This window comes from Harpegnathos saltator, unplaced genomic scaffold (genome assembly GCF_003227715.2).
Source record: "Harpegnathos saltator strain DR-91 unplaced genomic scaffold, Hsal_v8.6 scaffold456, whole genome shotgun sequence".
In the NCBI taxonomy this organism is placed as follows: Eukaryota; Metazoa; Arthropoda; class Insecta; order Hymenoptera; family Formicidae; genus Harpegnathos; species Harpegnathos saltator.
This window is the reverse complement of record NW_020230268.1, coordinates 360001-387430: the sequence shown is the minus strand read 5'-3', so window position 1 is coordinate 387430 and position 27430 is coordinate 360001. Positions and strand designations below refer to the sequence as shown.

Here is a 27430-nt window from a genome sequence, read left to right as displayed (position 1 = left end):
AACTTTGTATCAATGGAGTTCAATCATGAATGAAATCGCTAAAGGTTTAAATGCTTATAACTTTTGATAGAAGCATTTTCTAAACAAATGTTTCAGATAAAATTTACTTGTTTTTCCCGTAGAATCCAAATATACAACATTTTATAGGGGGTTCCATTTAAAATTATGAAGTTACCCCCGTCCCTCCTTAAAGGGGAAGCGGGGGCTTTATGTTTATATAATTAGAGAAGTCTCTCGAATACATGAAACTTCTTTATGAACAGTTTTTTGATTTCATAAATATTTTTAAAGTATTGGACTTGTAATACTTTATGTGGGCCACCTTGTGTATACAGGGTGTCTCAGAACTTTAGGACACGGGCTCCGTAGGGACCTAGAGCTAAATGAGAACAAAAAAGTCCTCTACCATAATGTGAAAATCATAATTGTTTTTTAGTAATAACCGTGTAAAGTTTGGCGTTTTCCACGCCCATCGTGACCTATAGACGCTCCGCGGCAAGCTGTGTGCGTAGGAGCTGAGCAATAACGCGTCTCGCGCGGCCAAGACGCGATGGCGTCTTGGCGCTTTGACGCTGCGCGACGGTCAGCGCGAGCCGCGTTGTCGCTCAGCCCCTACGCATACAGCTTGCCGCGGAGAGTCTATAGGCCGCGCTAGGCGTGGAAAACGCCTAACTTTAGGCTGTTACTACTAAAAAACTATTACGATTTTCACATTATGGTACAGGACTTTTTTGTTCTTCTCACTTAGCTCAATGTCCCTACGGAGCCCGTGTCCTAAAGTTCTGAGACACCCTGTATATAGGATGTCCGAAATGTGATCATTAATATTTTGTGCACTGATAGATTGGGTGTAGCCGAGAAGAAAATGCATGTACCATAATGTCAAATTGGCAATAGTTATCGAGTTATTAATTGAAACATGTGAGCCAATGAGCGCGTAGAGAGCGCTGGGCGGCCGCCTCTTGTCGCTTGCGCTCGCTCGTTCGTTCGTCGTTCGCGCTCGCTCGCTCCTCGTCGCGCGCGCACGCCTCTTGTCGCTTACGGTTGCCTCTCGCCGCGCGAGGTAAGCCATCTTCTTATACACAGAGCTCGTCCTGTCGCTTTCTCGTGCGCTCATTCGTTTACACATTTTAATTAATTACGGAATAAATATTGAAAAAATTGTAAAATGGCACAGGACTTTTTTAATTATTTTAACGAGTTCTACCAGTACATAAAATATTAATGATCACATTCCGGATACCCTGTATATATACAGGGTCATCGGAAAGTATCGGACCTCCCTAATATCTTCAGTTAGAATGCATTTTGGAGAAAATGTCCAATAGCAAAGTTGTATGGTTTCAAGCGGGGAGTAAGATGATGACCTTGACTTTGTCCTTGACCATGTTCTTCAAGGTCATTTCAAGGTCAAACTTATTTTTTTAAATGGGACCCCCAACATTTTATTGTATATTCTTATAGCTTATCTCGAGAGCTTTCCAAAAGTACTATACTAAACATACTACAAAAATACTATAATAAAACATCTTTTGATTAAGTACTTCTTGAGTTAAAGGTTTGAAGTTAACAATTTTTTTACACAAAATGTAAAATATCTTGTAAAATATTATTTAGTTTTCAGTAATCATAACCTTAATACTTTTGTGCGCGAAATAATGAGACCAATTAATTGGTTTAAAGAAAATACATTAATCGAAAATTATCGGCTCCCCCTAATATTTTCAGTAAGAATGCATTTTGGAAAAATGTCCAATAACAAAGTTGTACGACTTCAAGCGGTTATGCTAGTAGGCTATGGCGGAAAACTGTCCGAAGGTGATCGCGAGAAGCTGCTCGAATGCGTAATGTCCGAAGGCGTTAGCGGGAATCTGCCCGAAAGCGTTGGCGGGGCCGATCTTTATTGTCTCACTCTCGCAGGCACCAATAGTAATACAAGCTCTTGAGCAAACAATGCGGATCACTGATTTGAATCTTTGATGCAGTGCTGTCTTCTTCTTAGCGAGCAGCAGTCACCTCGTGGACGAAAACGAACAGCCCCAAAAATTGTTTCTGTAACAAAAGAAGCCATTACGCTTCAATTGATTGTCCCAAACATCTTCATTTTGTTTCCAATAGCCTAGAATTTTTTCGTAAATATTAATTGATCTATTAGATTTTCAGTTGTTCAACGAGCTTTTTGCTAGTGCTGGTTGAAATAAACAAATCGATAGTTGAACTAACACTTAATAATTAGTATTTTTCTCTACTTAATTATTTAGATCAATTTCGTATCACTTACCTGATTAATTCTTCTTTGTTCTAATTAAGAATGGCGGAGCTTTCTGAAAGAGATCGAATAACACTGTTAATGATGCGAGGATGGGGAGATCAACAAAGAGGGTATAAAACAGTAACGTGATTATTTAATGAAAATTTTCGGAATGAAAATAATAGAATCTCCAAAAGTACTGTAATCCGTACTATTCAACGTTTCGAGGATATTGGTAGCGTTAAAAGCCGCCCAAGATCTGGTAGACGTAAAACAGTAACAAATAATGATAAGGCATTAGATGTTTTACAGTCTTTCGTTGAAAATCCCCACATTTCCATCAATCGCGTTGCACAAGAACACGAAATCGGTCATGCATCTTTCAGTAAAATTCTGAAATTGAATAAACGGCATCCATACAAACTCCATTTGGTCCAAGCGTTGTCCGAAGACGATTTTGATAGACGCATCGAATTTTGTGATCTTATGATGGAGATGATTGTCGACGATCCTCTATTACTTAATAATATTGTTTTCTCTGATGAGGCAACATTTGAACTGATTGGAAATGTAAAGAGACACAATTGTAGATACTGGAGTGACGTTAATCCTCACTGGAAAAGAGACAATCATACCCAATATCCACAAAAAGTTAACGTATGGGCTGGTATTCTTAATGGTAGATCAGTTGGCCCTTTCTTCATTGAAGGCAATTTGACAGCACAAGTATACACAGTCATGCTTCGCGAACAAATTGTTCCAGCTATTCGAGACATAGCTGGTGGAAATATGGGTGAAATTTATTTCCAACAGGATGGAGCTCCACCTTATTATGGTATCATTGTCCGTCAATATTTGAATGAGGTCTTTCAGGACAGGTGGATAGGGTGAAGGGGTCATATTGAGTGGCCACCTCGGTCTCCGGACTTTTTTTTGTGGGGTTACTTGAAAAGTAAAGTTTATGCCACCAAGCCTCAAGATTTAGATGATTTAAGAGGGAGAATAACTCGAGAGATAGAACTAATACCGCCGGAAACGTTCCGGAATGCGGTTTTAGCTGTTTATAACAGATTGGCACATTGCCAGGCTGTTGAAGGGCAACAATTTGAACATTTGTTGTGAATTGTTTGGTACAATTGAATATTTTGCTCAAGCTGGCCAATTGGAATGAAATTCGCCTTAACTGGTCGGAATCACACACTACTCTTGCTTTAACCGGTCGGAATCACACCACTCTTGCCTTAACTGGTCGAAATCACATACCACTCTTGCCTTAACTGGTCGGAATCACACACCACTCTTGCCTTAACTGGTCGGAATCACACACCACTCTTGCCTTAACTGGCCGGAATCACACACCACTTAACAAATTGTTAACTTCAAACCTTTATAACTCAAAAAGTACTTAATGAAGAAATGTTTTATTATAGTGTTTTGGAAAGCTCTCGAGATAAGCTATAAGAATATGCAATAAAATGTTGGGGGTCCCATTTAAAAAAATAAGGTTGACCTTGAAATGACCTTGAAGGACATGGTCAAGGTCAAAGTCAATGTCATCATTTCACTCTCCGCTTAAAACCATACAACTTTGCTATTGAACATTTTCTCCAAAATGCATTCTAACTGAAGATATTAGGGGGGTCCGATACTTTTCGATGACCCTGTATATACAGGATGTCTCAGAACGTTGGGACACGGGCTCCGTACGGATATAGAGCTAAGTGAGATGAACAAAAAATTCCTGTGCCATAATGTGAAAATCGTAATAGTTTTTTAATTATAATAGCGCAAAGTTTGGCGTTTTCCACGCCCAGCGCGGCCTATAGACGCTCCGTGGCAAACTATGTGCGTAGGGGCTGAGCGATAACGCGACTCACGTTGACCGTCGCGCGGCGTCAAAACGCCAAGACGCCATCGCGACAGTCAGCACAAGACACGTTATCGCTTAGCTCCTACGTACATACGCACTTGCCGCGGAGCGTCTATAGGCCGCGATGGGCGTGGAAAACGCCAAACTTTACGCGGTTATTACTAAAAAACTATTATGATTTTCACATTATGGTAAAGGACTTTTTTGTTCTTCTCACTTAGCTTTATGTCCCTACGGAGCCCGTGTCCCACAGTTCTGAGATACCCTGTATATATATGTATTAGAAACGTGCGAACTATTCGAATTCGAAATGAATCTATTGTAATTCGATTCGATTCAAATAGGAATCAAATACATTATCGTTTGCATGCATCAAGTACAAAACGGGCCATCTGGGCCTATATGTTTGAACCCTTAATTTGTAATTAACTTAACTTATAATTAATAACTTAATTATAAATTATTTTAATTATTTAAATATATATTTTACTTTAAGATGATATTACAATATCAATGTTCCCATTCATATTCAAATCTTCCATCATTATTTGCATCTTTAACAGTCATGTTAAATTTTTTAATGATTCGATTCGATTTCATTCGATTCGATTCGAATTCGAGTGAAATTTTATAGATTCGATTCGAATTCGAATTTAAAAAATGAGATTCGATTAGATTCAATTCGACATAAAAATTCTTGAATCGCACATCTTTAGTACGTATACAGGTTGTCCCATTTAACCTGACAAATCGTAATATCTGGAAAACTACATGTCGGGTCAAAAAAAGTGGGTAATGAAATTTGTTCGCCTCGAAGGGGGACATCCAATGATATCAAACTCAACCTCCCACCCCACTCCCGGGGGTGGGGGTGGGGGAGCAACTTAAAAATCTTAAATGGGAACCCCCATTTTTTATTGCAGATTCGGATTCTACGCTACAAAATACGTAAGTTTCGTCCGAAACTTTTTTTTATTCGTGATAGATGGCGCTGTAATCGCAAAAAATTAGATTTTCTGCAATTCTCCAGAAATGATCATTGGATTGAAAAATAAAAAAATACCTGTTCAATATTTTTAAAAATATTTTTAAAAAACGTAATAACAGTTATTCTCCCCATCCCCTCGGGGTAGGGTGGGTGGTAACGTTCAAATCTCAAATGAGAACCCACATTTTTCATTGCAGAATTAGATTTTACGTGAAGTTTTTATGGAAACAAATTTTTTCATTCGTGATAGATACCGTTGAATTTTTCCGAGAAACTACTTTTAGGCGTTACAGGAACAACGACGAGGACGTAGTAGCTTTTTGTTCTCTTCGGGGTGCTTGTTTTAGGTGAGTCCCCTCGCCTCTCACCATCGGGATGATTTTGCATAAATAATTTGTTAGTGGCATCTCTCCATCGTTCGCGCCCATGGAACTTAAGAGACGATCATTATTAGACACTTACCTTTCTAATCGGGAGAGGTGCTTAATCAATTTTTGAAGAATGTTCCATGCCATTATCATTCTCTTCTGACTTTGCATCATGGATTATGTAACTGTGCAAGAAAAAATTTAAATGATTTTCATTTATGGCGAATGTAGGAGAAATTTTGACGGTGCTGTCAATTTGTATGCTGAGCGTTTTCCTGAAAGAGTACGATCACGTTCTTCTTTCGTTAGAGTTGTTACACAGTACTGATGGAAGTGTACAATTTAAGAAAAGAACGCGTAGAGCTACTGTTTGTGAAGAAAATAATCAAATATCAGTACTAGCTGCAGTGGCTCATAATTCACATGCGAGCGTTTTTTTTATTTTTCAATCCAATGATCATTTCTGGAGAATTGCAGAAAATCTAATTTTTTGCGATTACAGCGCCATCTATCACGAATAAAAAAAAGTTTCGGACGAAACTTACGTATTTTGTGGCGTAGAATCCGAATCTGCAATAAAAAATGGGGGTTCCCATTTAAGATTTCAAAGTTTCCCCCGACGCCCACCCCCCGAGAGTGGGGTGGGAAGTCGAGTTTGATATCATTGGATGTCCCCCTTCGAGGCGAACAAATTTTATTATCCACTTTTTTTGATCCAACATGTAGTTTTCCAGATATTACGATTTGTCAGGTTAAATGAGACACTCTGTATATAGAGTCTGCCAAAAGTTCTGGAACGGCTAATTATTTCAAACAATGATTGTTTAAAACAATGTTTGAAACAAAAGAGTTGTAGGGCTTAAAAAAAGCTATCAGATTTTGATAATTGTTTGACCTTGGGATGACCTTGAGAAACGTTATCAAGATCGACATAAAAATCTTAGATGGAAACTCCAATTTTTTTATTATAACGTCTTTTTCCACCAATTAATTTGAATAACTTTTGTCTGAAACATTTTTTATTTGCCTAATATTTTTTGAGATATTTAAGGATAACTTGATATCTTTTTTAATATTTAACTTACGATATCTCGCTGACTGTTTGTCGGGATAAAAAAATCGTATTAGACTTTTCTATTCTATTTGGTTTCAAGAATATATTGTTACAATAGCGCCCTGACTTTTGTTAATTTGATGATTTTGAAATTTCGAAAGATCGACAAATTAACAAAAAATAGAGTATTATTGTACCAATATATTCTTGAGATCAAATAGAATAGAAAAGTCTAGTACCATTTTTTTACCCGACAAACAGTCGGGCGAGATATCGTAAATTAAATATTGAAAAAGTTATCAAGTTATCCTTAAACATCTAAAAAGATATTAGGCAAATAAAAAAATGTTTCAGACAAAAGTTGTTCAAATTAATTGGTGGAAAAAGACGATGCAATAAAAAATTGGAGTTTCCATTTAAGATTTTTGTCGACCTTGATAACGTTTCTCAAGGTCATTTCAAGGTCAAACAATTATCAATATCTGATAGCTTTTTTTAAGCCCTACAACTTTTGTTTTAAACATTGTTTCAAACAATCATTATTATTTGAAATAATTAGCCGTTCCAGAACTTTTGGCAGACCCTGTATATACTTTAGGACAATATGTATCAAATTGATATGTTTCTTACAGATGCATTGGAATGCAAAAGAGCAGTGAAATGGTTGTGCGATTATATTGCATATCAATGTTGGCGTCCACCTCCAGCACATTCTAAAGATCTTCACTCTTCCATCGTTGCAGCGTTCAGTTGCTTGACAACTTGGTTGACTGCACATCCACAATTATTGCAGGTTTGTCCGTCGTTCTTAGAAATAATTTATGAAATTATCTCATTATGAATATTCTATGTTTATCTCTATTTTCTACCAAAGGACAAAGATTGCTTGACCACAGTATTAGAAGTTGTTGAACTCGGAGTATCTGGCACTAAAAGCGTTGGAAAACCAGGTGAACCCATCAAAATGAAGGATGAGAAAGAATTGAAGCCTGCGTCTATGCGTGTAAGAGATGCCGCTGACGCTCTCCTTACTATTCTATTAGAACAGGTCTGTATGTGTGCAAAGAATATATATGTATACAGGATATTTCATTTTATGTGATATGGTCGATTATCTCGCAAATCGATGATTTTATTGCAAAGTTTTTCGGACGAAAGTTGCATGGCTTGAAGGAGGACACATGATGGAAATGTGAACTTGACCTTCAGTGACCTTGTTAAAATCAGGTCAAGGTCATTAATGTTTTTTCAAATGGAAACCCCTATTTTTTATTACATATTCTTGTAGCTTATCTCAAGAGCTTTCCAAAATACTATAATAAAATTACGTTTCATTGAGTACTTTCCAAGTTATGAGCCTTGAAAGTTAAGGTAAGACCGATCACTGATCCGGCCAACTAAGGCAAGACCGATCACTGATCCCGCCTTGCCTTAGTTGGCCGGATCAGTGGTCGGTTTTGCCTTGGTTGGCCGGATCAGTGATCGGTCTTGCCTTAACTTTCAAGGCTCATAACTCGGAAAGTACTCAATGAAACGTAACTTTATTATAGTGTTTCGGAAAGCTCTCAAGATAAGCTACAAGAATATGTAATAAAAAATAGGGATTTCTATCTGAAAAAACATTAATGACCTTGACCTGTTTTTGACAAGGTCACTCAAGGTCAAGTCCACATTTCCATCATGTGTCCCCCTTCAAGCCATGCAACTTTCGTTGGAAAAATTTTTCAATAAAATCATTGATTCGCGAGATAATCAACCATATCACTTAAAATGAAACATTCTTATATTCAGGGTGTCCCATTTAACCTGACAAATCGTAATATCTGGAAAACTACATGTCGGATCAAAAAAAGTGGGTAATAAAATTTGTTCGCCTCGAAGGGGGACATCCAATGATATCAAACTCGACCTCCCACCCCACTCCCGGGGGGTAGGGGTGGGGGGAAACTGAAATCTTAAATGGGAATCCCTATTTTTTATTGCAAATTCGGATTCTACGCCACAAAATACGTAAGTTTCGTCCGAAACTTTTTTTTTATTCGTGATAGATGGCGCTGTAATCGCAAAAAATTATATTTTCTGCAATTCTCCAGAAATGATCATTGGATTGAAAAATAAAAAAATACCTGTTCAATATTTTTAAAAATATTTTTAAAAAACATAATAAGTTATTCCCCCCATCCCCTCGGGGTAGGGTGGGTGGTAACGTTCAAATCTCAAATGAGAACTCACATTTTTCATTGCAGAATTAGATTTTACGTGAAGTTTTTATGGAAACAATTTTTTTCATTCGTGATAGCGTTGAATTTTTCCGAGAAACTACTTTTAGCGTTACCCGGGAACAACGACGAGGATGTAGTAGCTTTCTGTTCCCTTCGGGGTGCTTATTTTAGGTGAGTCCCCTTGCCTCTCACCATCGGGGTACTTATTTTAGGTGAGTCCCCTCGCCTCTCATCATCGGGGTGCTTGTTTTAAGTGAGTCCCTTCGCCTCTCACCATCGGGGTGCTTGTTTTAGATGGGTCCCCTCGCCTCTCATAGGGAACAGAAAGCTACTACGTGCTCGTCGTTGTTCCTGGGTAACGCTAAAAGTAGATTTTCGGAAAAATTCAACGCTATCTATCACGAATGAAAAAATTGTTTCCATAAAACTTCACGTAAAATCTAATTCTGCAATGAAAAATGTGGGTTTTCATTTGAGATTTGAACGTTACCACCCACCCTACCCCGAGGGGATGGGGGGGAATAACTGTTATTATGTTTTTTAAAAATATTTTTAAAAATATTGAACAGGTATTTTTTTATTTTTCAATCCAATCGTCATTTCTGGAGAATTGCAGAAAATCTAATTTTTTGTGATTACAGCGCCATCTATCACGAATAAAAAAAAAAGTTTCGGATGAAACTTACGTATTTTGTGGAGTAGAATCCGAATCTGCAATAAAAAATAGGGATTCCCATTTAAGATTTCAGTTTCCCCCCACCCCTACCCCCCGGGAGTGGGGTGGGAGGTCGAGTTTGATATCATTGGATGTCCCCCTTCGGGGCGAACAAATTTCATTACCCACTTTTTTTGATCTGACATGTAGTTTTCCAGATATTACGATTTGTCAGGTTAAATAGGACAACCTGTATACAGGGTGTCTCAGAACTTTGGGACACGGGCTCCGTAGGGACATAGAGCTAAATGAGAAGGACAAAAAAGTCCTTTACCATAATGTGAAAATCGTAATAGTTTTTTAGTAATAACCGCGTAAAGTTTGGCGTTTTCCACGCCCATCGCGGCCTATAGACGCTCCGCGGCAAGTGCGTATGTGCGTAGGAGCTAAGCGATAACGTGTCTCGCGCTGACTGTCGCGATGGCGTCTTGGCGTTTTGACGCCGCGCGACGGTCAGCGTGAGTCGCGTTATCGCTCAGCCCCTACGTACATAGCTTGCCACGGAGCATCTATAGGCCGCGCTGGGCGTGGAAAACGCCACACTTTGCGCTGTTATAATTAAGAAACTATTACGATTTTCACATTATGGCAGAGGACTTTTTTGTTCATCTCACTTAGCTCTATATCCGTACGGAGCCCGTGTCCCAAAGTTCTGAGACACCCTGTATATACAGGGTGTCTATATACAGGGTGGGGAGTTATAAGTTTACAACCTGAAGTGTGAAGGTAGATTGGGTTAAGACAAACATAAAATTCCCATGCCGTTTTGCGAGATTCGCAATAATTACCGAGTTATTAATGACAGAAATCTGAGGAGCGCGTTGGCATAGATGATTGGAGAAGCGTTGCAGTTGCTTAGGCCGCAGCGCGGCCAAGTTGATCCAGCAACTGTTGCCGGTGCGCGACGAGGGGAAAGACAATGCGCTGCTATTCGTTGTTTTATCTCGCCGGACCTACGTCTCGTCACCCGCCGCCAACAGTTGCTAGGTCGAGTGGGCCGCACTGTGGCCTGAGTAACTGCAACGCTTCTCCAATCATCTATGTCGGCGCGCTCCCATTCCTCAGATTTTTGTCATTAATAACTTGATAATTATTGCGAATCTCGCAAAACAGTATGGGACTTTTATGTTTATCTGAACTCAATCTACCTTCACATTTCGGGTTGGCAACTTATAATCAACCACCCTGTATATAAATTCTTCGTCGCTATCATTCTTTATAGATTTCTCGGTAGCTTTCACTGCTAAAATATTTGATTTCATCGCTTTTTTTTATTCACGATTTCTTCCTTCGTAGGTCGGCTATTTTCCTAGTGCCTGTGGAGCGCAGTCACTTTCATCGTTATTGGACGAAGTTTCATTGCTTCGGCACTGTAACAGTTGGACTGGTGGACGTGTGGCTCGACAAGCGGCCGTAGAGAGATTTCGTTATTTCGTCTCTGAAAATGCAATAGTTCTGGCTCTGTTAGAGGAGCCTCTGGGAAACGATCAGGATCCTCAACCAACTGTGACTGTTCTTATTCGCGGGCCATTCGGCAGACACGCATGGACGATGCAGCTGCGTCATTTACCGCGTCACCGGTCCAGCATTAGAAGCATCAACAACAATCCCGGTAGACCCTTGCCTTTAGCTGAGGCCGCACCACAGACGGATTATAAACCAAAATTCTTCCCGGATAATGTGGATCGCATTCCCCATTGTAAAGTGTAAGTAAATTATCTTGCATACAAAGTTTTGGTTTAGTCAGAACTTAAAGAGAGATCTCATCTGGTTACTTTGAGTGTTAATCTTATCTTCTTTTTTCTTATTTATCTTTCTACTCAATTCCTTCTTCGATGATTTTAGCTCATAGATATTAGATTTTCATTCTAATATATCTGATATTTACTGTTTATTTTTTATATCACTTTAGTGAAAGACTGAAACCTACTTATCTTTATATAATGTTTATTTATTTCATTGAAATTGATACTATTCTATCATGTTTTTTATTCAGTTAGTTACATCAGATAGGTGATATATTTGGTAAATTCTTTATTTTATATGTATAAGATGTCTCATAACTCAGTACGAGGAATTCGTAGAGACATAGATCGGATTAAACAAACATAAAAGTCCCATACAGTTTTATGTTGAACAGAAGCGTTGCAGCCACTCGGGCAATAGCGCGGCCCAATCGATCTAGCAATGATTGCCGGCGCGAAGCAATCGTTTCTCCAATCATTCATCTTAGCGCGTTTACTCGTCAAATTTCTATAATTAATAATTCAATAACTATCGTGAATATCGCAAAACAGTACGAAACTTTTATGTTTGTCTTGATCTATGTCTTCACGAATTTTTTATATTGACAAGGAAACATAAGGAACTTAGAAATTCTAAAAATTATGAAACTTTATGTGAAAATAAAGTAGTTCATCCGTAATATAAAACTATTTTTTGTTCGTGCGGAATTCTAGTCTGAAAGGGTGAAACGAACTTTCGAAAAAAAATCATTTTCATTTGTAGCGTATATTTTTTAAAATATGAGACATATGCAAAAATGGTTTATATGAAAGTTGTAATGTATTTCATAGTCTTTGCAACTGTGTATTCAGATTTTGTAAAGTTGAAAAATTTTTGAAACCTCGTCCACCCTCCAATTTTGCAAAATCTGAATACACAGTTATAAAGAGCATGAAATATACTACAACTTTCATATAAACTGTTTTTGCATATGCCTCGTATTTTAAAAGATGTACGCTAAAAATGAAAATGATTTTTTCTTTTGAAGATTGGTTTCACCCTCTCAAATTGGGATCCCGCAAAAAATAGTTTTGCATTATAGATGAACTACTTTAGTTCTATACAAAGAACTGCAGAATTCAGAATTCAGAATTTTTTGAATTTCCTGAAATTCCCTACTTTTCCTTGTGAGTTATGGAATACCCTGTATGTATAGGGTGTCTCAGAATTCGTAGGAGCAATAGAACGGATTAAGGCATGCAAAAAAGTCCTATATCGTTTTGCAATATTGATATTCGCAATAATTATCGAGTTATTAACTATAGAAGTCTGATGAAGGAGTGCACGCCGAGATGATATGGGAGAAATACTCAAAACTCGTGGTGTATAATGCTGTTCAATCGATTTAGCAATTGTTGCCGGCGCGCAGCGAGACGTAAAAACGGCGAAATAAGACTAGCGAATAGCCGAATAACGACGCATTGTCATTCCCCTCGCAGTGCGCTGGCAACAGTTGCTAGATTGACTAGACCGCATTCTTGCCAGAATAGCTGCAATACTTGTCCAATATCATTCCGGTGCGTGCTCATTCATGGGATTTCTGTCATTAATAACTCGATAATTATTGCGAATATCACAAGACTGTATGACTTTTATGTTTGTCTTAATCAACTCTACATTTCCATTAGCTATGGCTACATGAGTTACCAAACACTTTGTACATGTATAAAAAACTTTTCTATTTACCTTAATCCGCTCTACGTTTCTACAAGTGGTGAGGAACGTTTAACAAAGTATTTTTGTCAATATTGTGACAAGCATTTCTCATGCGTTCTTTCATTTTTCAGTGTTGATTGGTTTTTATTGATGCATTTTAAGATAATTTTAAGATAATAATACAATATAGGGAATGCACCTTCAATGACTTTGATATATGTTGTCAAGGTTATCACTTTGAGCATTGTGCAAAAGATTTGACAGGTGGCGCTCGTTATTTGGTAAAAAGTTATTGACAGGAGAAGTTTCATTAATCGAGCGTAATTTTTCGACACTGTGTATATTTAGGTACGGTAAACTTTACATATATGTGAGCAGAGATGAGGCTTAACTGCATAATTACCAAAAGTTATTACCATATCCAAATATTTCTTTCATATATTTTTAAATCTTTCATTTAAGCAGCATAGCATATTTTTATGTTGACAAGAGTTATAAAAATATACATATTTTACATATATTTTGTCGTATAAATTTATTATATGATTATAATTATTGAAAATACAAATCAAGTTTCATAAATACGATTTTTCGCCTTACTAAATTGAGTCTACGATATACTAAAATAACAGATTTTGAGCAGATTTAGCAAAGATCCCTATGCAATGTTTGGCACAAATAAATTACTTAAATGCAAACCTTGCGTAGGGGTAACCTTTGCTATTCTTTTAAGAATCTGTTATTTTAATATACCGTAGTCTCATTAATTTAGTAAGGCAAAAGATTTAATTGTCAAACCTTGCGTAGGAGTCTTTGCTAATCATTTCGGAATCTATAATTTTAGTATATGGTAGACTTATCAATTTAGAAAAGCGAAAGATTTATTTGCCAAACCTTGCGCTGGGCCTTTGTTAATCATTTCGGAATCTACAATTTTAATATACGATAGACTTATCAATTTAGAAAGGCAAGATTTAAATACCAAAACTTATGTATATAAAAACGAATATATTGATAATTCGTTTTGATGGTTCTGAGTATTATTCAAAAAGTTTAATTGTTTATTACAAACGGTAAATACAAATTATGTTTATTTTGTGGAATTTCTTTTGTTGATAACTTTTTAACAAACAACGAGCGCCACTTGAAACCTTTTGCACATTATTCAGGATGATGACCTTGACACCGGATGACCGGATAAGGAGGAGCAACGGGAGGCCGACATACATGGACAGCAGGTCTTAAAGGATAGCAACCTTTGACTTTGAGAGACCACTAGCTTGTACCACTAGGTACAAGTAACAATGCCTCTCTCTGTAGTCGCTGTGCGCTCGGGATAGCACTAGAGATGTCGCTTCCGAACGACATTTCTTAGGCCCGGTTCCACAACTTACTGTAAACGAAGTTTAACTCGTTAATCCTAGTTTAGACGAAAAATTGCGTTCTACAACTGCCTTAAACCATGGTTAACGTTGATTTCTCACAGTTAAAGTTAAACCCAAAACTTTGGGCGTTTAATGAATTTAAACGAAGTTTAACACTGCAGTACCATCAATTTGAGAAAAAAATTTATGACTATCCCGGTTTTGGAGTTCAGTTGACAAATATTTTGAACGTTTGAACACTAAAGAGATATAGCTTTAGAATACATATTATCTTCATCTAAAGATGAAGATTTTGAAAACCTAATTTATCAACGGACAAGAAATATAAGAATAAGACAATCATATTTGGAAGAATTTGATAATGTCGATTTTCATGCACGATTTAGATTATCAAAAGAATCTATTATTGCAATTCTAGTAGAAATCGAGCATGAAATTTCTCATAAAACAGAACAGTAAGTATATAAATTTAATTTAAAATATTGGGTTTTTTGCTTCGATAGATTATATTCTAAAATAGAGTATAAAACTATATATAAAAGTCAATTATTATATGATAAATGCAATCAAATTAATAATATAAACTAATTTATTATTAACATTGGACTTCCACCTTTTAATAAATTAATACTTATATACAAATACAGCAAATGTTAATGTTGGTAAGTGTTTACTTTATACGAAACAGATATATTGTTCTCTACTAGATGTCATAGCATCCAACTTACTTCAATTTTCCCTCTTTTCACTATTAGCAACAACCAATCATACTCTACGTTTGAAAAGAAAGAGAAGTCTGACAGTTTCTTCATACAGACTATAGGTTTAAGTAAACTACAGTTAAAAACATGATGTGGAACGCGATATAAGTTTAACCATGCCGTTAAATGTAACGTCAGTTCAGATAATCACGGTTTAAACTTGATTTTGTGGAACTGGACCTTAACGTTATCTAGGGAGAGGAGAATGTCGTGAGAGCGTCGTGAGAATGTCGTGGAGCGTCAGGTAGCTCAGTGGTTTTAGAGCAGTCGCCCGGCAAGCGAAAGACCCGGGTTCGATTCCCGGTCTAGCGACTACCGCACTCTCGATATTTTTCTTTCTTCGGAACGAAAATAAGATGCAGGTCCCGAACGCACAGCGTTCTATCGCCACCTAGTACGCCCTCCTTCTTTCATGGTGTGCGTTCACGACACTCAACAGTTGCGCAACTGTTGAGTAATTCGTCACCGTCATTGGTCTGAATGTAAGGATCTAACAATAAGGACCAATAGTTACTAATCGCTCACTGAGCAGTTTTCTCCGCTGAACGCACCCTATATATGTCAAGATCAAAATAATTGAAGGTGCATCCCCTATATTATTATCCATTTTAATATACTTTTTTTTGAAGTTCTTATGGAAAAAAATCTTTGTTATAAATGTTCATCAATCTTTCAATGTATTCAAAAGCATATCGCAGTTAATGGCCACCTTTTTATGCATTTAATAAAATAAATGCATATAAATTGAAAATTATATATCTTGATTTAATGATTTAAACTTTGATTTCCGTTATTTGACCTCCAACAACCTTGAGTGGTCACTGAATTCGTTATGAAAAGGACTACAAGCTTAGGTGTTTAAGAGATTAAAGTCCTATTAAAAGATATAAAGTTGACTTTCCTTTCACTTTGACACTGCAACCGAAAGTCAAATCAATAGTACTACAATATGTCCCTTTTGAAACTTTATAATTTTTGTCTGAAACATTTTTTTCCATTTTACTTTATTTTTTATATATTTAGGCGTCTCAATTTAAGTGCCTCACCCTATACATATGCATGAATTAATATTTATATATAAACTTTATTTACTTCAGCATACATTGTCAAGAAGCGGGACTTGGTTTACAATAATTCTTATCTCACTCATTCCCACATTCACTTGCACACTCTACACACTCTACTCTATCCTCTTACCTTACTCCTATCCTACCTTATCTTAACTATCTTAATACCTATAACTTATTACCTATCGACTATCTTATCTACTAGTTTCTGTCTCACAGCCTATATCACCGTCTATATCACATCCTGCCTTTTCTTCTCTTCTTTCTTTTTCCTTCCATAACTTCAGAATTTCTGTTTTCACCTTATTTAAATCATCCTTCCATAACTTTTTCACTCTTTCCTCCTTACTGTTACCTATTTCCTTAAACCATTCCTTTGTAATTTCACATTCTCCTATAAAATGAATCTATATTATCCCTACCTTGCCCACAAAACACGCACTTCCTATCCTCTTCCTTTACCCAATATTTATTCTCCTCCTCCATATTTCCACACCTTAACCTCATCATTGCCCTAATTGCCATTCCTTCTTTCCTTTCTATCTCGTCTCCTCCCTCTAAATATTTCGGCCATTCCCCTGTTTCGTTTATTTCTTTATATTTTCTATTATACCTCGCCTCTCTTATTTGCCCTTCTTCTATTTGCCTTTGTACTTCCTTCTCTCTTCTAACCAATTTCCCTTCTATGTTCTCTTCCTCACTCATTAAACTATCTATTGCTGCTATTCCCCACCCGTTCCTATTGTAATACTTTTCTCTCTCCCTTCCGTACCTTTCCTTCCATCCATCCTTAACCTTCTCCTTCCAGCATTCTTTCACCCATTTTTTGTCTTCCATTTTCTTTATCTTTAATTCATACCTTCTAGCCCTTATACCCCATTTAATTTTCTAACCCTAATTCTCTCCTAATAATATACCTTGGCGTACAAAAATCTAGCCTAAACACCCATCTTACATAATCCATCCAAATTTTCTCTAACTCCTTCTGTTCCTCCCATCCCCATATTTCTACCCCGTATGACATCACACTTTGTACCAAATATTTAAATAAATTCCTTCTCCTTCCAAAGTCATCTCTACAAATCCTTTCTCCTAATCCTCATACCTTATTCACCGCCAGTCTCCCTTTTTTCTTCAATTCCTTTATATGCTCCCTATAGTCTCCTCCCTTATTAAAATTAAACCCTAAATATTTAAACTCCTGAACCTCTTCTATCTCTTTACCTTTCCATTTCCATCTCTCCTTTTTTCCTTTCCTTCCTTGTTAAATATCATTATTTTTGTCTTCTCCGTGTTCACAATTAATTTTCTATCCTTTGTAAACCTTCTTAATGTACCCATCATGTCTAATAATGTTTCCCTATTTTTTGCTACTAAAACTAAATCGTCAGCATACGCCAGAAACCTAATTCTCTCTTTACCTACTTTTACTCCTCCTACTCCTCTCCTCCTCATGTAATCGTCTAGATCCGCTACATACAAATTAAAAAGCAGTGGACTCATCACACATCCCTGTCTTACTCCTTTCGTAGTCTTAAAACAGCTAGTAAACCCATCCTTCGTTTTTATCGTGACTCTAGTTTCTTCATAAATCTTCTTCAGCCTTCCTATGATCTTCCTATTTATCTTCTTTTCCTTCAGAATCTCCCATAACTTCTTTCTGTCTATGTTTTCGAAAGCCGCCTTAAAATCCACGAACATTGCGTATATTTTCCTATCTTTTTTATTATTATTATTCTTTTCTCTTTGCACTATATGATTTAGTACGAAGATGTTATCCAATGTTCCTCTTCCTCTTCTAAATCCTCCCTGGCTTTCAGGTAGTAATTCCTTTGCTTCCACTTCCTCCTCCAATCTCCTTCTCAACACCTCTGCATAAATTTTATACGCTGTACATAGTATTGATATCCCTCTGTAATTTTCTGCTCTTTCCTTATCTCCTTTTTTGTATATGGGGCAAATCACACTTGTTTTCCAATCCTTCGGTATAGATCCTTCCTTCCATATCTGCAGCAATAATTCCTTAATTCCTTTCTTCATTGCCTGTCCTCCATATTTCCATGCCTCCGCCGGTATTTCGTCAATCCCTATTACCTTCTTCCTTTTGAGTTTATCTATTGCCTCTATAATTTCTTCCTCTTTCAGTTCCTCTTCTCCTTCCTTTTCTTCTTGACTTCCTCCAACCTCGTCTTCTTCTCTTTCTTGTATAAATGTCCTTTCCTCTTTCGTGTTTTCTTCTATCCCTTCTAATAATTCCATAAAATATTCCTTCAATCTCTCCTTGTCTATATTATTCTTGACCTGTTTTCTTTTACCTCTTTTCCTGTTTATAAATTCCCATACTTCTCTTTCATTCTTCAGATTTCTTAACTCTTCTTCTTCCTCTTCTTTTTTCTTTCTTTTCCTATTCTCAACGTGCTCTTTTAAAGTTTTCCTTGCCTCCATGTATTTTTCTCTGCTTATTCTACCTCTTCTCCAGTTTCTAAATTCTCTATGCACCCTCCTTTTAATTTTCGTACTCTTGTTCCACCATTCCTTGTGTCCTATTCCTTTCCTTTTCCACTTCCATTCCTCCTTGACTAATGCTTCCCCAATTACCTTCTTCAGAGATAGCCATTTCCGTTCTACCGATCCTTGCTCCTCTTCTAATTCTTCTCCTGTTGTATCTAGTATCTTCTCTGTTTCCTTTTTGAAGTGTTCAATCGCTTTCTTATCCCATCTTATCCTTGTTTTTCTTTCCTCTTCTCCCTCTCCTTCCTCTTCTCTGCAGTCTCCGTTTCCTTTTATTGCCACCATCATGGGCATGTGATCCGAGCCCACTCTTTCTCCAACCTTAAATTCTCTCACAATATCCTTATAATTTTCATTGACAATTACATAATCAATTACCGAGCTTCCTCTCGCACCTATATATGTAAATTCTCCCTCTTTGTCCCCTTCCGCAGATCCATTCAATATATATCCTCCTACCTCTCCCAATACTTCTAACATACTTTTGCTGTCTTTTCCTTTTATCTTATCCTTGCTCTTTCTCTCTAGCTCCCCCTCCTCCTCTAATCCTCCCTCTTCTTCTATCCTTATATTAAAGTCTCCTCCTATTATTACATTCTTCTCTCTTCCTTCCTCCATTATTTCCTTTATCTTTTTTCCTATCTCCTTCCATCTTTCCGAGTTATAAACTGAGATAATTATCATTTCCTTATCCTTGCCTTTACCTTCTATTTCGGAAACCAGTAATCCTTCCTCTTTTTTCTCCCCCAAAATGTTATTTTCTTTTCCCCAATTTTTCCTTCTACCTATCAAAAACTTCCCTTTGCTCTTCCCCTCTTTTTCTCTCTCTTCGCTGGCCTATATGCCCACCAGTATGTGTTAGGCAATCTTTCCTTAAACCCTTCCCATCCCTTTTCTTCTAACCATGTCTCACATAAACTGATAAAATCCTTGCCCTTTATCCAGTTCCAAAAATCTTTATTCTGCCTCTGTATTCCTGCCACATTCCAAAAATTAGGCTTCTACCCTTCCTCCCCTCCCTCTCTCCCCTTCTTGGCTTACCTGAAATCCTGTCTAATCTCCCTTCCCCCTTCCTTTCTCTTTCCCCCCTTTCTTTCTTCCTCTCTTTCTTCTAGTCTCTCCTCTCTACCCCCTCTTCTCTCTCTCCATCTCTTTCCTCCTTTTTTCTTCTCCTATCCTCTTCCTCTCTTAATGCTTCTTTCATCTCCCTTTCCTTTAGTTCCCTTAATTCCCTATCTCTGTCCCTTCCTTTTCTTCTAATTATTTCTTCTTCTATTTCCTCTATTTCTTCTATTTTCCAATTTCCATCAATCATCACTCTCAAAACCCATTTTCACAGCCTTTCTTTTCCTCCTCTCCTCCCTCACCCATTTGCCCATTTCCTCTTGTACCTTTCTTTCCTCCCACATCAAGTCGTTCTCAATAAAAATACTTTTACTTTTCAGTTTCCTCTTATTTCTCATTATCTCCCTCTTCATCTCCTCTTCCTCCAGACTTACCACTACCACTTTCCCACTTATTCAACATCTCTTCACTTTTATTTCCACATCCAATTCTTTTTTTATAAATTCCTCTGCCTTTCCATTCGTTATTCTGTCCCCTATCTCCCACCCTTTTATTACAACATTACCTCTCTTCTCCTCCTTTTCCTTTTCTACCACTAATTTCTTTATCTTTTTTATTTCCTTTTCACTCAGGCATTCACTTAACCTATCACTTCTTATCGAACCATACCTATTACTCAATCTCGTTCTGCTGCTTAGCTTACTAAACGTCGCCTTTCTTTCCCATTCCTCTCTATTTTCTCCTTCTCTTTCACTCATCTCTCCTTGCTTACTTTTTTCTATAAATCTTCCCGCAATTATCATTCTATCTTCTAATTCCTTCATCCTACTCTCTACCTCCTTCCATTCCGTTACCTGTCTCAACTCTTTTCTTATCTCCTTCCTTATCTCCTCTCTAACCTGCTCATCTCCTAATCCATCCGTACCCCTGAAACTCACCTTCCTCTCTTGATCTCTTTTCTCTATCACCAATTTTCCTTGCTTATCATCCACTCTTCCCTTGCCTCCCCTTACCTCCTTTCCTCCTCTCCTTGTACTCATATCTCCGCTCCGTCTACTTAACCTCTCCGCATTCTCATTTCCTATTCTGCCCCTTCTCTACTTATTCCTTATTCCCTCTATTTGCCTTTATTCTTATCGCTATCTTACCTCCTTCTGCTTCTTTTCCTACCTTCTTACTTTACTCCCCTATCTTACTTATTTTACAATCTCTATTTTTCTCTCTCTCTCAAACTCACGCAACCATACACTTGTACGCCATCTAACCAAGTCCCATGAATTAATATTTGAGAATTAATCAATATCTATCTAAAAGAATCTTAATTTGTGCATTTAGTTTTAGTTTTATATCCATTAACATATCCATTGATTATATGCTATTAACGTTTATTCGTAATAGGGATGAATCAATACCAAGTCTCGAGGCAGTTATGAGCGATAACGACGCAGTACGGAATGAACATCAGATTCTCGCGCAACTCTTAGAGCGTCAAATAACACTTGAGACTAAATATGATAACGGCAATATAAAAAATACGGAAGAGAAGAGCGACGAGTGCGTGCCACCGCAGATCTGTCATGAATTTCAAACGGCTCGACTATTTTTGAGCCATTTCGGCTTCTTAAATGTGGAACCTAAGGAAAATGAGGAATCCAGAGATACCGGGCTTATCGCTCTAGATCCGACCATTCCCGGATTCTGTATGGATTTGGAAACATTAGATAACATCAGTCCACGAACATGTGACACCGTTCATATTTTTTATGTAAAAGCAAGTCAGAAATCTACATCTGAAATATTATCAAACGTGGTAAGATGGAGCTTATCTGATGTATCAGTTATATCTAATCGCTGTTATCTCTTGGAAGGAAAAAGTATTCAAGCTTTTTCTGCTGAAACAATAATGAATGATCTACTTGGAATGAGTTGTATATTAAAGCCTCATGTTCAACATTTTTATTTTATTGATTTCATTTCAATTATCTGATTGATTATGTTTTATAAGGGTTCAATTTGATAGTAATTTTCCATCAATTATTAAAATTGTTACCTATGACAAAATATAATACGATTGTCAGGATATGAAGCATATATCTTCCATATATACTTTTCATCTTTATTTATTTGCAGCTTAGAATTTTTGTAATTACAGTTGCATGAGGAAAATGTATCGCCGAATTTCATGGAGTTCTTAAGTTCTCTCGGCTGGCCCGTTTCTGTATCTGCTCACGCAGGCTGGACCGGTCATGTGTCCACTTCTTGGAGAGCGACAGCACAGATGAATGTACCGCAACCTGCTCATAGTAATCACGGCGGTGCGCTTTACAATGGTGATACACATGTGTTGTACTGGGCCGACGTAAGTTCAGAAATTGCATTTGTGGTGCCTACTCAATCATATCTCATGGCCAGCTCAGATTCGCTAGAAGAAACTAGCAGTTACAGCAGTGATATCAGCAGTGGTCAAGGTAATACTTAAAAGTAGAAAACACTGTTAAGATATAAAATAACTTAATGACAATAAAACAACTTAATAAACAATAAAGTATAAAATACAGAACACACTCACTTAAATGCACTGACAAAATGTGGAATTATCTCTTTCGTGGCGTTATGATCTAAGGCCCATCTTGCACAATGAATATGATACAATTGCGTAGATATGAAAGTGATTGATATCTCGAGCGTTTCATATACTTCATTGCAGCATGGTTTGAAAGAAGTATTAGTGAAAGCACAGATACTAGGATCTCTAGTATATCACAAAATACAGCGCAGACTTCAAGAGCGATGTCGCTCGATTTGGAGAAACAGCCGTCGAGCTTGTCGGGAATAGGTCCGATAAATTCATCAAGTGCAGATCCTATCAAACCGAGAAGATCGTTGAAACAGTCTTTACCATTGCAAACTAATACAAAAATCATGGTTGTGTGGTTAGAGAGTTTAGAAGATCATATCCAATTTCCGATCGGTTTGTTCGACTTTTCATAATATAACACTTTTTTCGACACATGAATCTGTACAATAATTGTTAAAAAATTTATCGTTCAATGAATTCAATGAGTTCTTTAATGTTAATGTTATTAAATTCTTTGAGAAATATTTGAGTCACAATATTGGAACTTAAGTTGTGATAATTTAAAAAAAATTTTTCGAATTACATAGGTGATCTACTTCCTTCTACTTGCACCGGACTAGAGCAATCAAGAATTATGCAACCAACTGATGTACAAGTTATCTTTTTACAAGCTCTTGCTAATGGTTTGATGAGAGTCAGATTGCAAGGACCAGTTTCTAGAATTAATCTAGCAACACCTCTAATCGACGGTATGGTAGTGTCAAGAAGAGTTTTGGGAACATTAGTTAGGCAAACAGCTCTTAACATGGGACGTAGAAAAAGACTCGATAATGACAGGTACAAATTATCTCTCGCATGTTTCTATCTAATCTCATGCACTTCCTTCATGATATTTTATTCTAATAAAATCTCGTAAACCTCCTTATATTTTGCAGTTATCATCCACCACACGTACGAAGACGCTTGAAAATTCAAGAAATGGTACAGAAATACAAGAGAAATTTAACAGATCCCGAATTATTAACGCTTTTATTTAGCAGTACTCAGACTTATCGAATATAAATAAATTTCTTCAAAGATTTCAAATGATGTTGAAGATAGAAGCAATCTGATAACATTATTGTAAGTTTATGCAATTGCTTGAAATGACACAATACATTCTATATCCTATATGTTTTAATATAGATATGCATAAAAGTCTGTATTTTAGACATCATTTTATTGCTCGTCAAACTGGTGTTGTAGATAACATTGTAACATAAATTATATCCATACTTCATAATCTGATAATTACATCGATATAAAATTATGAAATGTATTATTTAATTAATTTATTATGTATAATAATATATATATATATATATATATTCTATACTCACATGTTTTATATTGCATAATTCTTTGAGCTGACTATCCTAAAGCTTTACAATCAGTTCGATATTCAACATTGTCACTGTCCGCGATTATCTATTACTATTATCATGTGATTACACAAATAAAAATTAAATTTTTATTTCGTATATATATCATATAAATAATTCGCGATAAGAAACATGCTCGATAAATTGATGATTCACACGATTCTATCAAACTATATATTACATCATGTGATGATTAAACATTTCTTAAGCAATACCATATTGTTGTAAAATCATTAGTTGTGTATGTATAAATTTGGTATGTAAACTTTAACTTTTTTTCCGTTCAATTGTTTTCTCTTCTTCTTGCCTCATTTTATTATATTTTCAATAAACGACAAATAAGCAATCGATGCTTATTTGTCGTTTAATTTATATATATTCGATATGTAGATTTAAACTATAAATCTATTTGTTAATACGTCAAACTAGAATGATTAATAATTTTTTATTATTACTATTAGGTCTGTTTCGAAAGATTTCTGAACTAGTGCAATAAGTTAGAATAAAACATGTATACTTTCTTTCATTTTAACTTATTATACCAGTGTATGCTAGCTCAGAAGTTCTTGCAGAACAGCAGACCTGCAGAACAACAGCACCATTTGTTGATGATGTAAAATTATTTAGTCTTGTTAGAAAAATTAATTATCTGCGCGCTTTGCAAATATATATCGCTATTGTTATTTTCAATTTTAGTTACCCCATTATATTTATAGTGATACTATTATTGCTATACATATATTTATACAATATGAAGCGATTGTCAACATTTTTTCAATGTTTACTCCTACATTGTAAACTTCATTCTTATATTAAAATTGAAGGAAACACAACATATTATTTAAAAAAAAATAAGGCTCAATAATTCAACATTCTTGCAGAACTAATCTGATGACGGATCGAGAAATGAAAAATGAGTAATAAATTTCGAAGCTTATACAGTTTTCGAACAGCCATTCATGTGTAATTAATCATGACTGAGAAATAATGAATCCATCAAAGCATTAAATTATGTTTAATCAAGAAAAATATCGACCATAAGTACAAACAGCTTATCGTATGTATAAATAAACTCTGCCTGTCTCGTAGATACGAGACATCTTGTGCGTTGGGTAACGATGCTATCTATTTATTTCATAATTCTGAAGCTCAATAATCACATGCCACATAATGTGGCCGATTACTAATTCGAAATTATAAGTATTTTTCTTTTTCATGTCTATAAGACGATAACATCAGTCAGTTAAGATATGAGAATCTGTATCTAAGTAAGCGGGCGGAAAAGTCGAACACATACAACGACTTATGTCTCATCTAAAAGCGATATATCATTATCCATTTAGCGCACGGTTCGCGGAACGCACCATTGTTTGATTTCAACGCGTTTCGTATATTACTGTACGATTTTAATGCCCTATTATTTTCACCACATTGACTTAACACTGAACACACATTCACGGTAAACAGACGTTACTTTGTACTGCTGCGTTGGCCGAGTTATTCTTATCGCATTGGTGCGTCTATCGGCTCTAAGAGCTCTATATTACTTCTTTTTTCTTTCTCAAGCATCATCGTGCAATTATGCGAGATACTTTATTATTTTCTATCGAGATTGTACTGTAGACACGGTGAGAGGAAGTTTGGATATAGTTTAATAAGCACTTCGGTATAATTTTTTTTATTTATATAAATTTATTTGTATAAATTGTTATTTGTAAAAATCAATTATTCGTCTAAACTGATTCTTCAGTCACTGTATGAACTTATTACAATTACATTTTGAATATTAATGAAGGAGAAAAATTAAATAGATAAATAAAAAGAATTCTTGTTTAACAGAACACAAATTAATATATATTGAATTGTTGTTTTAAAAATTGAAATATTTTTCTACATATGAGATTTTTTATCTTTCAATGTATATTTGTCTTAGGATGACTGAAATTAATGTACCTTTTTTAATAAATCTAGTGATTATTAGAATCTGCAAGACAATTGTAATTTATTATCTCTAATCTTTCGTATCGATCCTGACATTTCCGTTCGTGATATAACTTACTAAGAGCATCGCGCTTACGATTCACTCTCGATATTACACGTAGCACATTCCCAAATGATAAGTTTGCCTCGCGATAACGGATCAGAGTAATGCAGTAGTCTTATTTACCAGTGATATTCGATGACAATGACAGGCAAATTCACTCACATCGAGCGTCGAACATTAATATAAATTAATAGCTAAACCTCAAGATATGCACGATATAACGCACTATGCCCAGTAGTCGAAAATGTAACAAGCCTAATTAGATGTCCTTGATCGACTTCTAGAATAATTTTGCAAATATGTTGTATATGCAAATATGTATTTTGCTCAGCAAACACAATATTACATGTAACATACCTATTAGCTGTAATTTCCTACTCAACTATATAACTATTATATAACGCATATGTTATATAACAGTTATATTGTTGGATAGAAAATTACAACTAACAAATATATTACACGTTATATTGTGTTTGCTGAGATATTTTACATATAGCTTTGAAGTCCCACAATTTGAAAATCCTTAAGACGATATGTATGAGTAGGAATAATACATTTTTGTGCAGCAGAAACGAATAATCAAAATTTTGATATTTTCTTTTTTAATACAGAGAACGATAGTAAATTATGGACATTTATATATTTATGTATTATAGAAAGCACTAAAGTGCTAACTAAGTATTAACTTTCTTTTTTCTTTCACATTAAAAAGAAATATAAGTATACCTCTGACTATATTTATGTCAAGATAAAATCCACTTATAATCAACAGGAAAAGCTGCGTTATCTATTTGCATGAAACGCAATTCGTATCAATCAAGTTTTCAATTGATTACGGTGATAAAGTATTTGTGTTTCAGCATTTTTATATGTCTTAATCTCAAGATGGTGCTTAATTAAAAAAGTATGTGTTGATATATTTGCTAATCCTCAAACGATATGTACAATATAAAGGTAATTCATGTATTATAGGAACGTTGTATATATAATAACAATAAGAATCGATTTTAATTCTCTCCATTCAAATTACTTTTTTGAATATTTGAAAAGTATTTAAGAACTTAAATATAAAAAAAGAAAGAAAATTCTGTATAGAGAAATAAGTAATGAGTAATTGCATTTTTATTAGAATTAGATTTTCATTTTACAATTCTACAGTTGTGTCGAGATAGAAAAAAGGAGAAAGAGCACGGTAGAGAATCGAAACGACAATGAAACAAGTACGTGAGCCAAAAGCTACAACGGACAATAGAAGTTTAATGTATAAATATTACTTTGCAATATAATACATTATACATTATATGTTGAGTTAACGTCCACTTCGCGCAATCAAATCGCACTCAGACATTTCACAATCGATAAGCTTCTCGAGAATGAGAATCGTGACAATCATAGTGATGTCACTAAGTACGTTGAAATGATTGCTGTAGATGAACATACATGTATGTGTGTAATTTATACTTATTGCTAGAGACCCGTATATCCTCGATACACGTTTATCATGATACGATGAAGCCGTTTGATTTCAAGGTCTTCATTTACGCCGCATACTTAATATTATAAATGTGTTTGTGTGATGATAAGTCGAGAGAGAGAGAGAGAGAGAGAGAGAGAGAGAGAGAGAGAGAGAGAGAGAGAGAGAGAGGGAGGGGGAAGGAAGAGAGAGAGCGATGTCCGTATCACACA

The 27430-nt window shown here is 35.9% G+C and overlaps 1 protein-coding gene across 2 annotated transcripts in view; it reads left to right on the top strand.

The window, feature by feature from the left end:
- LOC105186987 (ral GTPase-activating protein subunit beta) overlaps positions 1 to 23577 on the top strand; it is a 36941-nt gene extending 13364 nt beyond the window's left edge. For both annotated transcript variants that reach the window (XM_025301887.1, XM_025301888.1), the window contains 8 exons: positions 7164 to 7324; positions 7406 to 7579; positions 10765 to 11174; positions 21097 to 21508; positions 21851 to 22166; positions 22406 to 22669; positions 22864 to 23113; positions 23212 to 23577. In XM_025301887.1, the coding sequence (XP_025157672.1) occupies positions 7164 to 7324; positions 7406 to 7579; positions 10765 to 11174; positions 21097 to 21508; positions 21851 to 22166; positions 22406 to 22669; positions 22864 to 23113; positions 23212 to 23338 (2114 nt within the window). In that variant the 3' untranslated portion in view covers positions 23339 to 23577. The remainder of the gene's footprint in view (positions 1 to 7163; positions 7325 to 7405; positions 7580 to 10764; positions 11175 to 21096; positions 21509 to 21850; positions 22167 to 22405; positions 22670 to 22863; positions 23114 to 23211) is intronic.
- Positions 23578 to 27430: the final 3853 nt, after the last annotated feature.